Genomic DNA, 16,501 nt, shown 5'->3' with positions numbered 1-16,501 from the left:
CGTGGAAAAAGAAACTGACAATAAATCAGGGAAAGAAGGAAGTCGCATGGGAAAAAAATGGCAGTAAATCTGGGGGGGGGGGGGGAATGGGAGTAAATCACCCGAGAAAGAAAGAAAAATGCCCGATAAGGAAACTATATTTAAATCGCCAGGGAAGGAAAGTAATCGCGTGGAAAAAGAATCTGGCAATAAATCTCCCGAGGAAGGAAAAAAAAATCCCCAATAAACTGGAATTAAATCGCCTGGGAAAGGAAGAAATCGCGTGGAAAAAGAAACTGGCAGTAAATCAGGGAAAGAAGAAAATCGCATGTAAAAAGAAACTGACAGTAAATCTCCCGAGAAAGAAAAAAAATTGCCCGATAAACTGGAATTAAATCGCCAGGGAAAGAAAGAAATCGCTTGGGGGGAAAACGGCGATAAATCAGGGAAAGAAGGAAATTGCGTGGAAAAAGAAACTGGCAATAAATCTGAGAAAGAAAGCAAAATTGAATTATCTGTGAAAAAAGATAAATAAATCGCTTGAGAAAAGAAACGAACTAGATTTCCTGAAAACGAGAAAAAATCGCCTGAAAGACTGAAATAAATCGCCTGAAACTGGAAATAAATCGCATGAAAGAAACTGGAAATAAATCGCGTGAAAGAAACTGGAAATGAATCGCGTGAAAGAAACTGGAAATGAATCGCGTGAAAGAAACTGGAAATGAATCGCGTGAAAGAAACTGGAAATGAATCGCGTGAAAGAAACTGGAAATGAATCGTCTGAAGGAAACTGGAAATAAATCGCCTTAAAGAAATTGGAAATAAATCGTCTGAAAGAAACTGGAAATAAATCGCATGAAAGAAACTGGAAATAAATCGCATGAAAGAAACTGGAAATAAATCGCCTGAAAGAATCTGGAAATAAATCGCGTAAAAGAAACTGGAAATAAATCGCCTGAAACTGGAAATAAATCGCGTAAGAAACTGGAAATAAATCACCCGAAACTGGAACTAAACTGGAAAACAATAACAGGAAATAATTGCCGCATAAAAGAAAAAGATGGAAAAATACAGGGAACACTTAAAAAAATAAAATGTGATAATAAGAAACCCGTTGAAAATTCTTAGTATGGAATTATTGTCCCTATAATACGATGCTACTGGACCGAAGCACAACATAAATAATACGTAACTGTCCTCACTTGGAAAAGGAAAATGAGGAACAAATACAATCCTCACATGGGAAATAAAATGAGGAAATAATAGTCCTCACATGGGAAGGGAAATGAGAAAAATACAATCCTCACATTGAAAAAGACATGAGAAAAATACAATCCTCACATGGAAAAAGAAATGAGAAGATGAATGTACGGGACACAGGAGGTAAAATGATCTCGTTGAAAATCTCTGTGTGATGATTTCTCTATCGGAGGCTGCCAGAGATCGAGCAGCGTGGAGAGCCGCCATTATGTGATCAAGGCCTTTATTAATGATACGATACAGGTGGATTTATTGCAACTGGTTATTGAGTGGTGATTGCTATTGATGTTGAAGGAGGGTATGTTATTTGACTTCCTATAGGCGGTGGGTGGTTCGTGTTCTGTATTTTAATGTATTTATTGCCTTTCAGGATTACAGTTGATACCATGTTTATGTGACAAGGACTTCAGACACCTCACGTAACATTTCCCTCTCTGTCCAAGCCGTGAAAAAATGCCGAACGAAAATATATATTGGCATTAGTACGTGGGTGTCAGAGTGAGAGAGCAACGAGGTAGTGAGTAGGTGGTGACACAGGAGCTTTGATGTATAGCTCCTGGTTGTCCCCCTAGCTCACGAAGGAAAAAGACAGCCACGGGTACTAGAACTCAGGAAAAGAGAGGAAAAAAGGACTTGTACCGAGGTGTGAGCTTTCCAGGAGCAAGGGAGGTGGTTTGTGAGTAGGTGGTGACTCGGGAGCTTTGTCCGTACAGCTCCTTGTTGTCCCCCTAGCTCACTGGGGAAGCACACACCTCCTTTTACCGAACCCAGGAGTCTAGTTGGTCCCGTTTGCGAGGGTCTGTGAGTAGGTGGTGACACGGTGGCTTTGGGTAGTTGCTGGCTGTCCCCCCCCTAGCTCACATAGAAAACAGACAGCCACACCTTACTGAACCAACTGATTGAGGGGAAACAAAGGATTTAGCTTGTATCGAAGTGTTTTTGTTGGTGTGTGAGGGAGCTGGGAGGTGGTTTGTGATTGTCCCCCCTTGGTTACTGAGAGAGAGCAGATCCCACACCTTACTAAGCCGATTTATCGAAGGGAACAGTGGAAAGATAGAAGGGAAACAGAAAGACAGAACAGAACCGGTGTGTCCGTGTGTGTGATTGTTTCCCGTGGTTACTGAGAGAAAACAGACCCCACGTCTTACTAAACAGATTTATTGAGGGAAACAGAGGAAAGACAGAATCAGCTTGTGTCAGTGTGTGGGTGTGGGTGTGTGGGGCGTGAAATCGGGCGAGGGAGGAACTCTGTTACGGAATTGTGTGGAGGGCGGCGGGGGTGCCGGCGCGACTATTGAAGGGGAATGTCGCGGTCGGCCTCCGTGTCGGTGCCCCGTCGGGAGCTGTACGTGGTGCCCGAGAGGCGTGGCTCCCTGGAACTCGAGGACCTCCCACGCCTCCACCACGACCAGCCCAGGGACTACGATTCCTGGCCCTGCGACTCCTTCTTCCTCCTTCCTGACGCAGTGCTGGCTATGGACGCTGGGGCCTTCCGTGCCGACCTGATGTCCCTCGATCCAGCCCTATCCGCCTCCCTGCCCGATTGGGACCTGCCTGGGTTAACTGGTCGTGCCTCGCCCTCCCAGGAGCCTCACAGTAAATCCCGGGGACATAGTGCAAATTCGCGAGCTGACCGTCGCTCCCTGTGCCTCCTCGACCATCACGAAGGCCTCACCGTACACTCCGCTGGCCAGGGCACCGTGCTTATAGGTGAGTGACTAGGGTAAATGACAAGGGAAAATCTTAACAAGTTTCCCCTCAGACTTCGACATGCAGCGTTGACTATGTGCACCAAAGTCTACATTATAGCACATGTAATGGAAGAAATATATCACCGTGTTGAATCTGTGTGCATTTTGAAGGCATGGGCATAATTCTACTGTATGTGGGTAATAATTCTTCCATTTAACGATACAGTATGCTTAGATATTACAAACAATGCGTAGATCTTGTACTGTGGCATCTTCGGTTTTTATCTTAGCTCCGTAGCACATCTTTCTTACTCCCTTTAATCAGCTTATGTCACATTATTATATTCTTTTATTTTATGTACAGTATTACATGTTTGAAACGAAGATCTATGAACCAGGGCCGTAGAATGTACAAAAGCCCTTTACCCACACTGTTGTTTGTCCTTAGTGCCCTTCTCGTATAGGAATTAGGATTGGGATGATGATTTCCCGTGTTCCTAATACCAGTACCCATCACTTACGTAGGGATTAGGATTGGTGTGATGATGATGATGATGATGGTGATTTTCTGTGTTCTTAATACCAATACCCATTACGTAGGGATTAGGATTGGTGTGATGATGATGATGATGATTTTCTGTGTTCATAATACCAATACCCATTACGTAGGGATTAGGATTGGTGTGATGGTGATGATGGTGATGTAATTTTTGTGGATTTATAAAGTAATAACATACATAATATTAAGGTATTGTAATCTCTAAGAAGGGGTGCAAGAAAGCCTCCAACGCCCCCCAGCACATGACGACTGGCCCCTATAGGTAAGTCTGTTTTTATCTATTGCCAGACGCCTTAATCCCGTAAGGGGTGGCCACAAACAAATCGCCTCCATGTCGCCCTGTCCCCCACCATTTCACTGCCCTGCTCCCAGCTCACACACCCCCTCTCTCATATACCTCTCCACTCCATCCCTCCATCTCATCCATGGCCTCCCCCTCCCTCTCCCCCCCTCCACCTCGCACACATACACTCCTCGTTAGTCTCTCACTATAAGTACTATACCGATTTTACTCTAACTTGGCCTAAATTTGCCATCTCTCCGTCTTGAATGCAGAGTTTCAACAAGATATCAACACGAAAATATGCTGCTAGTCATGAAGAAATGAAAAGGATGTAGAGCCTTAGCATTGTCTTTTTCCACCACTGAGCCATGTGAAATAAGCTGCAGAAAGACGAAAAATTTGGCCAAGTTAATATGAAAGTAGTATAGGTATATTACTAAGTCCCTCTTGAAAGTGCAAGTGAAATCAGCTGCGAAAAGACGAATAATTGGCCCAAGTTTGTGTGAAAGGAGTATAGGTATATTAATGAGTCCCTGTATAAAGTGCATGTTAAATAAGCTGCAATAAGACGAGAAATTGGGCCAGGTTAGTGTGAAAGGAGTATAGGTATATTACTAAGTCCCTTTTGTAAGCTGCGCAGGACCTTTGTCTTGCACCTTCACCGTATTGCATTATCACCAGGTGTGGCTACTCTTGTTTTACTTTCACTGCTTTATTTTCAGGATCCCATTTTTCCCGTATTCTTTTTTAGGAGGTGATATATTCGTTTTATCATTTCTTCAGGAGCCTTTATTTGTTTTTCACGTGACAGATGATGATGATGATGGTGATGATGATGATGATGATGATGATGATGATGGTGATGATGATGATGCCCAAATGTTGTCAGGAACATTTGCTTAATGTGACCTACTCCTCGCTGACTAAAATCCTCTGGCATTAACTAGAATAAAATACTAGAGTTGCCCCTAGTTTGAGGAGGGTATTAAGTAAGGGTGAAAAGTGAAACATGGATTTTTATTTTTCCAAGGAAGAAAGAACCAAAGGCTGGAATGAGGTCGGGGCGTATCAGATCCATCCCTCTGCAGAATAAAGAAGAATTAAAGCAGTTATTATTAGTCATTTGGTTATGGGAAGAATTGATGATGATGATGATGGTAATAGATTAAGGGATGAAAACGAGTTATAATGATGATGATAATATATTTGAAGGAAAGTCGAGTTAGTTTGCAACGTGTTTGAGAGAGATGAGAGAGACTAAAAGGTGAATTGAAAAATAAACAGATTAGACGGCAATATGATAGTGAAAATTGTTTGTGATAATGATGATGGTGATGGTGATGGTGATGATGATGATGATGATGATGATGCCCAAATGTTGTCAGGAACTTTTACTTAATGTGCCCTACTCCTCGCTGACTAAAATCCTCTGGCATTAACTAGAATAAAATACTAGAGTTGCCCCTAGTTTGAGGAGGGTATTAAGTAAGGGTGAAAAGTGAAACATGGATTTTTATTTTTCCAAGGAAGAAAGAACCAAAGGCTGGAATGAGGTCGGGGCGTATCAGATCCATCCCTCTGCAGAATAAAGAAGAATTAAAGCAGTTATTATTAGTCATTTGGTTATGGGCAGAATTGATGATGATGATGATGGTAATAGATTAAGGGATGAAAACGAGTTATAATGATGATGATAATATATTTGAAGGAAAGTCGAGTTAGTTTGCAACGTGTTTGAGAGAGATGAGAGAGACTAAAAGGTGAATTGAAAAATAAACAGATTAGACGGCAATATGATAGTGAAAATTGTTTGTGATGGTGATGATTGATGATGATGATTGATGATGATGATTGATGATGATGATTGATGATGATGATTGATGATGATGATTGATGATGATGATTGATGATGATGATTGATGATGATGATTGATGATGATGATTGATGATGATGATTGATGATGATGATTGATGATGATGATCGATGATGATGATCGATGATGATGATCGATGATGATGATCGATGATGATGATTGATGATGATGATTGATGATGATGATTGATGATGATGATTGATGATGATGATGATGATGATGATGATGATGATGATGATGAAGGTTATGATGATGATGAGGAGGAGGTGGAAGAGGAGGATTATGATGATGATGAGGAGGAGGAGGATTATGATGATGATGATGAGGAGGAGGAAGATTATGATGATGATGATAGTAATTGAGGGAAAATGGAGTGAAATTTAGTGGACGATGATGATGATGAGGAGGAGGAGGGTTATGATGATGATGATGATGACGCTTTTTATGATGATGATGGTGATAAAGTTGGGGGTAAATGGATAGAACTTAGTGGTTATTTGTGGGCTGAGGAAAGTAGGTATGATGATGATGATGACGACGATAATGATGATGATGATGGTAATAGAGGGAATGTGGAGTGAAATTAAGAGGTTGTTTGTGAGGTCAGGGATGATGGAAGGTGAGGACGGCGTAGGGCCATTACACTGATGAGTTTGTACCCCGTCTCAGGTGTTACCTTTCCCCATACTTACCTGGGGCCTCTAGGTGATTAGCCGATTCAACCCCCCTCCCCCACGTCTCTCTCTCTCTCTCTCTCTCTCTCTCTCTCTCTCTCACACACACACACACACACACACACACACACACACACACACACACACACACACACACACACACACACACACACACACACACACACACACACACACACACACACGAGTTGACCTCTTATCATTACGGTAATTATAATACCTATAAAAACACTCTCTAATAATTTGCAGTGTAATAATGTGTGCCCCAGAGGTCAGTTTATGAATGCTTAATCCCTGTGTTAATATTTTTCACTGATGTCTATAATTTTTTTTGTATATTCGTGTAATTATGAACATTTTCTTATATTGTCCTGTATTTTGCCTCAAGGTAGAATAGGTGTGTCGAGATTTTTTGTGGTAATGATATAAAACTTAACGCCTCAACCCTTATCGAAAAATAGGCGGGGACGGCGTAAAACTCAAAATAATAATAATGATGATAATAATGATAATAATAATAATAATAATAATAACTACGAGAACGAGATTTTTTTTTTCTGTAACTCGATGATTTTGTAAAGATTCATACGAGAACCTTTTTTTTTTTTTTATTGCTGTATGTAGATGATTTACTGAAGATTTATATTTACTGAGATTTATTTGGAAGGACCTCTCCCAGTCAGAAGGATATGAGTGATTTCCTTGACCCCTTCACTACAATCTGAATTAAGTCATCTCAAGAGGTCAAGTATATGCTTGTGATAATGTAAGGATGAGATGGAGGGATGGAGTGGAGAGGTATATGAGAGAGGGGGGTGTGAGCTGGGAGCAGGGCTGTGAAATGGCGGGGGACAGAGCGACGTGGAGGTGATTTGTTTGTGGCCACCCCTTACGGGATTAAGGCGTCTGGCAATAGATAGATAATATACAGGGTTACATATATTCCCCCTTAGCACAGGAGAGGAGAGGGTGTGTGAATGGCCAGTCGACCTTGAAGGCATGTTGTATATAATGGTGTGATTGATTTTTGTCATGAATAACTTAGTGGTGGAGCTGGTGGCGTGTGCACTGGCCCTTACCTTTACCTGTACACCTTTATTCTCGCTTCATTCTGTTCTTCATTTCCTTCTTTTCACTCTCCTCTCCTTCTTTCCCTCCTATATTTTCCTCTCTCCTTCCTCTTCGTTTCCTCCTTTCCTCACTTCTCCTCTCTTCTTCTTTTCCTTCCCTTCTTGCCACTTCATTTCTCATCCTTTCTCTCTCATCTTCCATTCCCCTCCATTCTCTCATCTTCTTCATATTCCTGCCTCTTCTCTTCTTCTTTTCTCTTTCCATTCCTCCGCTTCTTCCTTTCCCTTCCCTTCTCTCTCCCCTTTCATTTCCATCCCTTCTTTCGTCTCTTCTTCCTTTTCCCTACTTCCCCTTCATCCGCCTTGTCGTCTTGTTTCATCCATTTTTGCCTTTTCATTCCTTCCCTTCTATTCCTTCTCTTCCTTCAAATGTTCTCTTATTCACTCCATTCTTTTCCTTCCTTCTGCGGGACTGTCCTTTCATTTCCTTCCTTCAGTTCTTTTCCCCTTTTTTCTTCCTGATATCCCCTTCCCTTCCCGTCCCGTCCCGTCCCGTCCCTTCCCTTCCCATCCCGTCCCATTCCGTCCCGTCCCGTTCCTTCCCATCCCGTCCCATCCTGTCCCGTCCCGTCTCTTCCCTTCCCATCCCGTCCCTTCCCATCCCGTCCCTTCCCTTCCTTTCTCCCTGATATTCCCTTCCCTACCTTATACCCTTCTCCCTTCCTCATACTTCTCCCACGTTACACCACCTCCCTCTCATCCCCTACCCAAGTACCCTGTTTCCACTGTTCCACATCCTCCAGACACTTCCACACCCTCCACAGCACTCCACTTCTCCCATATTCCACCACTGCTTCCACACTACCCACTTTAAACCCTCCTCCACTTCTGTAGTATCCGACTTCTTCCACATTGCTCCACTTTCTTCACATAATTCCACTTCTTTCACTGTGTTCTTTTCTCATGCCACCCATTCCATAAACTGTCTTACGATTCCACATGCTCCCATATCCTCCACACTTGTTCTCTTCCACCCTACTGTTCTTCACCCACATCCCTTCTTCCACACTCATTCCACACTACTGTTTCCCCTCACTCCCGTTCATACTTTTTCGCATCTTCACACTACTCATACTTCGTTAATGATTCACCCACATCCCTTCTTCCACGCTAGTTTCTCCCACTTCCCTTCATACTGTTTCACCTCTTCACACTACTTATACTTCGTTAATAAAACCTTGTAGTAATAGCACTCAGAAAATAACTTCATCTGTAACTTCTCCATCTCTGCTCATCTCGCCCCCGATGCTCACCTTCTCGCCCATCACAGTCCCTCACCTTCACCTCTTTACCTCAGTCTCTTCACCTCAACCTCATTTCAGCAACACAACACTATTATTGTAACCCCAAAGCATGACTTCTTATTTGCAACACTTTTTATTTATTTATTTATTTTTTGAGTAACTTCATCATTCTTTGCAGCTCAGTCCAGGATTTTTGTTTTCTCGCCATTTTAATGTTTTTTGAGAGTAACTTTATCATTCTAACTCTTCTATTTAGTCCACCATAGTTCCTCTTCTTTACATTTCTGAGAATCTTTGAAATTAATGTAACAGTTTAACCTTACTCTTGTTCTAACTCCATATATCAGTCTGTCTATCCATCTGTCTATCTATCCATTTATCTATCTATCTATCCAACGTGTTATCTTTAAAGCAACAAAAGGGTGAACTTCTATCCAGCCCCTCTAACCAAGCACCTTCCCCACACCTCCTTATTAATTATAACCTCTCCATATTATTCTTGAGCCGACTCTATAAACATCATCCCTTGTTCATAGCTTTATACCATTTGTAGATGAACCGTTGTGACATGTGGAAATGTTGAGAGAGAGAGAGAGAGAGAGAATGCAAGCTTTAACCTGTCTTTAATTTTTACCTGTATATCTTTCACCTTTACACCCTTCACCTTGACACCTTTACACCCTTCACCTTGACACCTTTACACCCTTCACCTTGACACCCTTCACCGTGACACATTTTCACCTTTCACCTTGACACTATACACCCTTCACCTTGACACCTTTACACCCTTCACCTTGACACCTTTACACCCTTCACCTTGACACCTTTACACCCTTCACCTTGACACCTTTACACCCTTCACCTTGGCAGCATTACACCCTTCACCATGACACATTTTCACCTTTCACCTTGACACTATACACCCTTCACCTTGACACCTTTACACCCTTCACCTTGACATCGTTACACCCTTCACCTTGACATCATTATACCTGCCTAGCCTATTCTCTATTTATAATCTCCTCTTATAAATCCTCAACTCTCACTACCTCCTCGTATATTAATAACTGCCTTATATAATTCCCTCTGAACCCCCCCCCCTTCATTCCCCATTCATAGCCTAATATCCACGGTCAAAATTCAACTTTCACTGCCCCAACATTTGTTCTGTATTATTAACTCAGGTGTAATTTCTTGATTCTAGCACGTTTACTTCTTAGACATAGAAAGTTATTATATTCAGAGTTATATTCAGTTGCTCAGTTTTTTCGACCTAGTTCCACCCTCTCTTTCCCTTTTATCTTTTCAGCATTTTCCTAGTCCCTCACACTTTTCATATCACATCCATAGGAAATCAGTTCACTCAGATTTCAGTCTTCCATTTTAGCACCCCGCACCCCTTTCCCTCTTTCTCCCCTCTCCGTCCCTCATCATTCTACTTCTCCCATCTCCCCAGCCTTCTTTCTACTTCCTGTTTTCTCCCCTTCCTCCCTCCCTATCCTCCTTATCATTGTCCTTACCTATCTCCCCTTTTTCTCCCCCTTTAGCTTTTCCCCTTCCATGTTTCCACCCCTCCCATATCTTCATCCATTCCCCCTCCTTTATCCCTGCCTTTCCTCTTCTCTCCCTTCTGCTTGCCTTTCCTTTCTCACTCCTCTTTTCCCTCCTTTCTCCTGTCCTGACTTTCCACCTCTCCCTTCTTTCCTTCCTTCCGTCTTTCCTCCTCTCACCCTTCCTCCTCTCCTTTCTATCTTCCCTCCTGCCTTTCCTCCCCTCTCCTCCTCTACCGCCTTACTCTCCCTTCTTTACCTCTTTCCTTCCTTCATGCCATTCATTTTCTCTCTCTCTCTCTCTCTCTCTCTCTCTCTCTCTCTCTCTCTCTCTCACACACACACACACACACACACACACACACACACACACACACACACACACACACACACACACACACACACACACACACACTCTGCTGGTAACCCTCACAAATGATGATCTCTATTGATTTTCTTAATTGGCTTACACGTACTTTTATTTCCTGCCCTACACTCACACAGCTGGTTCTATGCAGCTGGTTCTCCGTGTATCCAGGCAGAGGAGAGCCAGGTGGAGGAGTGGACGATGTGGAATGAGGGGTGTGGAGAACGCTGTAGTCCACTCATACTATCTTGGTATAACAGATCAGTGTAAGAGTCAGTTCATATTAACTTGGTAAAGCGAACTGCGCATGAGTATGGATGCGTAAAGCTGAACTGCGCATGAGTATGGATGCGTAAAGCTGAACTGCGACTAAGTATGGATGCGTAAAGCTGAACTGCGCCTGAGTGTGGATGCGTAAAGCTGAACTGCGCATGAGTATGGATGCGTAAAGCTGAACTGTGACTAAGTATGGATGCGTAAAGCTGAACTGCGCCTGAGTGTGGATGCGTAAAGCTGAACTGCGCATGAGTATGGATGCGTAAAGCTGAACTGCGACTAAGTATGGATGCGTAAAGCTGAACTGCGCCTGAGTGTGGATGCGTAAAGCTGAACTGCGCATGAGTATGGATGCGTAAAGCTGAACTGCGACTAAGTATGGATGCGTAAAGCTGAACTGCGCCTGAGTGTGGATGCGTAAAGCTGAACTGCGCATGAGTATGGATGCGTAAAGCTGAACTGCGACTAAGTATGGATGCGTAAAGCTGAACTGCGCCTGAGTGTGGATGCGTAAAGCTGAACTGCGCATGAGTATGGATGCGTAAAGCTGAACTGCGACTAAGTATGGATGCGTAAAGCTGAACTGCGCCTGAGTGTGGATGCGTAAAGCTGAACTGCGCATGAGTATGGATGCGTAAAGCTGAACTGCGCCTGAGTATGGATGCGTAAAGCTGAACTGCGCCTGAGTGTGGATGCGTAAAGCTGAACTGCGACTAAGTATGGATGCGTAAAGCTGAACTGCGCCTGAGTGTGGATGCGTAAAGATGAACTGCTCCTGAATCTGGATGCTAAACCATGATTGGGTGAACATTCATGGGATTTTCATTTTTTATTTATTTATTTTATTTTTTCCCCCCACTGCATTTGCCAGACAGTTGAAAACAGATGAGGCCTTGTTAATGAGACCCTGTGTGTGTGTGTGTGTGTGTGTGTGTGTGTGTGTGTGTGTGTGTGTGTGTGTGTGTGTGTGTGTGTGTGTGTGTGTGTGTGTGTGTGTGTGTGTGTGTGTGTGTGTAGGGGCGTTTTCATAATCATCATCATTATTATTCTTATTCTAAATTTTTTTTGTCTATGTGGGCACTGAAAATGTAAGTAATAGGCTTTTTATTACAGGGATTTTCAGCGAGAGAGGGCAAGGTGACGCCGAAGCTGTGTAGGTATATATAGTGTGCCATTGTAAGCCTTTGTTTAATTTTGTAAGATTCAGTCTGTAATCTGATCCCCCCCCCAAAAAAAAAAATAAATAAATAAATAAATAACGGAGGTAGGAAGTGTCAGGGCTTCTCTCTCTCTCTCTCTCTCTCTGTTTCCTACGAGCTTATAATTCAGCTTTTCGTTATATTTTTCACACGTGTTATGAAGTTTTCTTTTTCATTACAGGTGAGTGATAAGATACCTGCTCTAGTGGGGAGAGTTTGGTGGCTGGAGATTGGTGAGTACTGAAGAAATTATGTTTATTATTGCATATTTATTGTGTGTGTGTGGGGGGGGGGGCCATCTGTCTGCCTGTTTGTGTCTGTCTTTCTGTCAGTAAGTTAGTGTGTGTGTGTGTTTGTGTGGGAAGGAGCGTTATGATCATTATTGTTATTATTATTCTGAAATTTTGTAGTGTATGTGGGACGGTTTGATGAATTCTGCTTTTGTCTTTTATTCTCTTCGTTCATGTAAGTTCTGTTCTCGAGCAGTGAACAGAATAGTTGTATTTATATATTTTGCTAATTCACCTTTACGTGCGGTGATTTTATTAGCACTGGGTACCTTGATATCGTTTCGTGTGTTTACCCATCTTTTTCCTATATGTTTAATTATTGTAGCTGGTCTTGGTTATACTCTTCAGAAGGGTGATTTTCTTTTTCCGTATTCCTATTTTCTCCTGACGATTTTCTGTGAGTGGAATTACAGGATATGATGCAGGGTAGGCACGATGACCCTGAGCTGCCCACACAACACGAGAAATTCCTTGGCGTGGAAGGGAAGCGTTTCATGTAGGCCGCTGTGTATTGGGCGAGAATTCTTAATATCCTGGCCAACAATGATGAATAATACTGAGGTGTCTGTAATATTACCTGGACCATATGTTTACCCTGTTATGAGAGTGTATATGTGGTATGTATACACGTAGAGGTGCCATTAACACTCCCCCACGTGCTCTGGTTTAGGTATATGGGTGAGGGTGAAGGTGCAGAGTGGAGTGGGTGTGAGCGTGATGAAGGGTGAAGGCAGGTTGGAGTGGATGTGAGGTTTCTTTTAATCACGCTGCACTACACTACACTACACTACACTACACTACACTACACACACACACACACACACACACACACACACACACACACACACACACACACACACACACACACACACACACACACACACACACACACACACACACACACACACACACACACACACACACACACACACACACACACACACACACACACACACACACACACACACACACACACACACCACTGCTCTGCTTTGCTCTCTTGTATCCTACATTACACATCAACTAGTAACAATATTCTGCTCAACTGCACAGCATTAAATTACACATCAAATATTGGTAGTACTCTGCTCTGCCCTACTGTACTGTACATTGCGCACCAAATAGTAACAAAGAAAACCTCGAAGGCACAGTGTGGAGTAGGTTTCCTATTGGGTAAGTGAAGGTGGAGACATAATGTGGAGTGAATGTAAGCCTCCCACTTTCCACTCCTGCACTAACACACTCAAGCCTCCAATGAACTGCCTGCCCTCGCCCTGGTGTTGTCGACCCCGGGGCCACCAGATCCGGCCTTGCACAAGAGGTACGGGAAGAAAATATATTGCTTCACATATATACGCTGACTTACGCCCACCGCACACACTACGTCTTAGGCACACCCTAACGCCGCGTATCGGTACATTTTATCCCATCGCATAGAATAAAATCAGAGCGAGTAGCATCACAGCGATAAAATAAAATAGAATAAAGTCGCATTAGGTCATAGCACATCACATCACATAAAAATCAGATCGAATCACATCACATAAAAATCAGATCGAATCACATCACATAAAAATCAGATCGAATCACATCACATCAAGTTAAAACACAGTAAAATATCGCGTTACATCATATCACACCACATCACATCGCATCGCAAATAAAATCGAATTATATCACATCATTAAACTCACATAGAATCAAACCCTATCACATCACATCACAGCACGACATAGGAAGTTGTCTGCTTTCCGAAACACCTCTAGTTCGATCCAAGTCTTGGGTAGGGAACTGCTTATTGTTTTTAATTTCTCTAATATATATCTTCATAAATTTTACACAAGACCAACTGACATCATAAAAAACTCACTAGTTTAACCATTACTGTACTAGTTAATGAAGGAGTCTTATTACAAATCTCGTATGGACGGTGTGTACTAGCGCCGCTTTGTTGACAAGGGGTGCGTGGTACGTACGAAGGCTGTTTGGCCTCAGGAAACAGTGTCAAGGCAGTACCCCGAGTTGTATCAAAATATAGAAACACACACACACACACACACACACACACACACACACACACACACACACACACACACACACACACACACACACACCACAACATAACACACCCTCCCGAGCGCATCATGCATTTACTGACACTGAAAAACCTCAAAGCACGTTCGTATCGAGCAATAAAGAACGATACGAGAAACATAACTCGATTTACGATAGAAAAATTAATTACGACAAAAGTGACAACGTTGCTCGCGCGTGTGTTGCTCTCAGAAATGCAATTAAGAGCTGAGAGAATGTGGTGGTGGGTGGATATGAGAAAGAGAGGTGGTAGGTGAATATTAGCGACTTGTGTGTGTGTGTGTGAGAGAGAGAGAGAGAGAGAGAGAGTGGTGGTGGGTGGATATGAGAAAGAGAGTTAGTGGGTGAATGTTGGCGATCTGCGTGTGTGTGTGTGTGTGTGTGTGTGTGTGAGAATGTGGTGGTGGATGAATGTTAGCGAGTTGTGTGTGTGTGTGTGTGTGTGTGTGTGAGAGAGAGAGAGAGAGAGAGAGAGAGAGAAGGGGGGGAGGGAGAGAGAGAGAGAGAGAGAGAGAGAGAGAGAGAGAGAGAGAACTGAGTGGTGGGTGAATGTTAGCGATGTGTGTGTGTGTGTGTGTGTGTGTGTGTGTGTGTGTACGAGAGACCACTAATCACATGTTCTTTTCATTATCGTTGTTGCCACACCAAGAGATTTTACTAAGCATTAGAGAGACTTTTGGGACTGAAGGGGATAGAGATGGCCTTTATTAACCCCTTCATCGATTGGGTTTTCTAAAATAACTAAAGAAGTTCAGGTAAAGCAGGAATAAGGGATAAAAGACGTGATTATAGTAAAGAGGTGAATAACTGAATAACTTAATGAGTGTTGTGGTAGATGGAGGATTGTTAGCGAACGTATCATGGAACTGGGAGAGAGAGAGAGAGAAAATGCACTGACATCACAAATCTCGCCCCCCTGGCAGTGTTAATTATATTGGATGCGACGGTGAGGGATGGGTGTTGGGGTGTGGTGGAAGGTGTTGAGTGTGGTGGCGAGGGGTGACTGGGTGTGGTACAAAGGTGGTAATGAATGTGGTTGTGTGGTGGAGAGGGGTGACTGTGGTTGTGGTACGAAGATGATGAATGTGGTTGTGTGGTGGAGAGGGGTGACTGTGGTTGTGGTACGAAGATGATGAATGTGGTGGAGAGGGGTGACTTTGGGTGTGGTACGGTGGTGGTGAATATGGTTACGGTGGAGAAGGTTGAATGTGGGTGTGGTACTGTGGTGAATGTGGTTGTGTGGCGGAGAGTAGTGTGTGTATAGGAGGATGTGAATGGTGGGTGTAGAGATAAATATGCTCTGTAAAAGATGAGGGATGAGAATTGGGGTGTGGTGGTTGGTGGTTACTGTGGTGGAAGGGGGTGAGTGTGGGTGTGGTACGGTGAAGTGTGTGGTTATGTGGTCGTGAGAAGTGTGGGAATGGGACGGTGGAAGGTGAATGTGGATGTAGAAAGGGATGGGTTTGCGTGGTTCAGTAAAGGGATGCTTGTGTTTGGTAGGTGAGGGATGAGAGTTTTGATATGTAGTGAGAATGTGGTGGATTGCTGATAGAGTGTGGATGGAAAAAGGAATTATTGTGGTTGTAATGGGAGGTGGGCGTGGAAAAAGGTGAGTGTGTGCGGTGGGAAGGGGGTGAATGTATAGATGAAGTGGTGGGGGTGATGGAGGGAGGTATGAGTGTGATTGTATATGGTAGATAGCGAGATGTGTGTGTATGGGATGGAATGTGTTTGTATTAAGGATGGAGGTGTGTGTGTGTGTGTGTGTGTGTGGTAGAAGTTGAGTGTGGGTTTGAAAAGGAATAATTGCGGTTGTGGATATGGTTGAACTTGCATAATGAAGGATGAGGGATGGATGATGGGGTTTGGTGGAAGATAGGTGTGTGTGTGTGTGTGTGTGTGTGTGTGTGTGTGTGTGTGTGTGTGTGTGTGTGAGTGCCTGCAAGAAAATAGCAGTACCGGATATACACAAGTGCCGGATGCAGGGATGAAGCAACACTGAATGAGCTACGA

The 16,501-nt window shown here is 43.2% G+C and overlaps 1 protein-coding gene across 1 annotated transcript; it reads left to right on the top strand.

Moving 5' to 3' along the window:
• Positions 1-2,501: 2,501 nt before the first annotated feature.
• On the top strand, positions 2,502-2,957 carry LOC145407516 (uncharacterized). Its single transcript, XM_080278439.1, has one exon. It carries the CDS (start codon positions 2,544-2,546, stop codon positions 2,955-2,957), a length of 414 nt encoding a protein of 137 aa, XP_080134565.1. The 5' UTR covers positions 2,502-2,543.
• The last annotated feature ends 13,544 nt before the right edge of the window (positions 2,958-16,501 follow it).

This window comes from Coenobita brevimanus, chromosome 73, assembly GCF_032717465.1.
Source record: "Coenobita brevimanus isolate Jiangsu-jjx chromosome 73, ASM3271746v2, whole genome shotgun sequence".
In the NCBI taxonomy this organism is placed as follows: Eukaryota; Metazoa; Arthropoda; class Malacostraca; order Decapoda; family Coenobitidae; genus Coenobita; species Coenobita brevimanus.
Note: the sequence above shows the minus strand (reverse complement) of the source record. Positions and strands in the feature narration are given on the sequence as shown.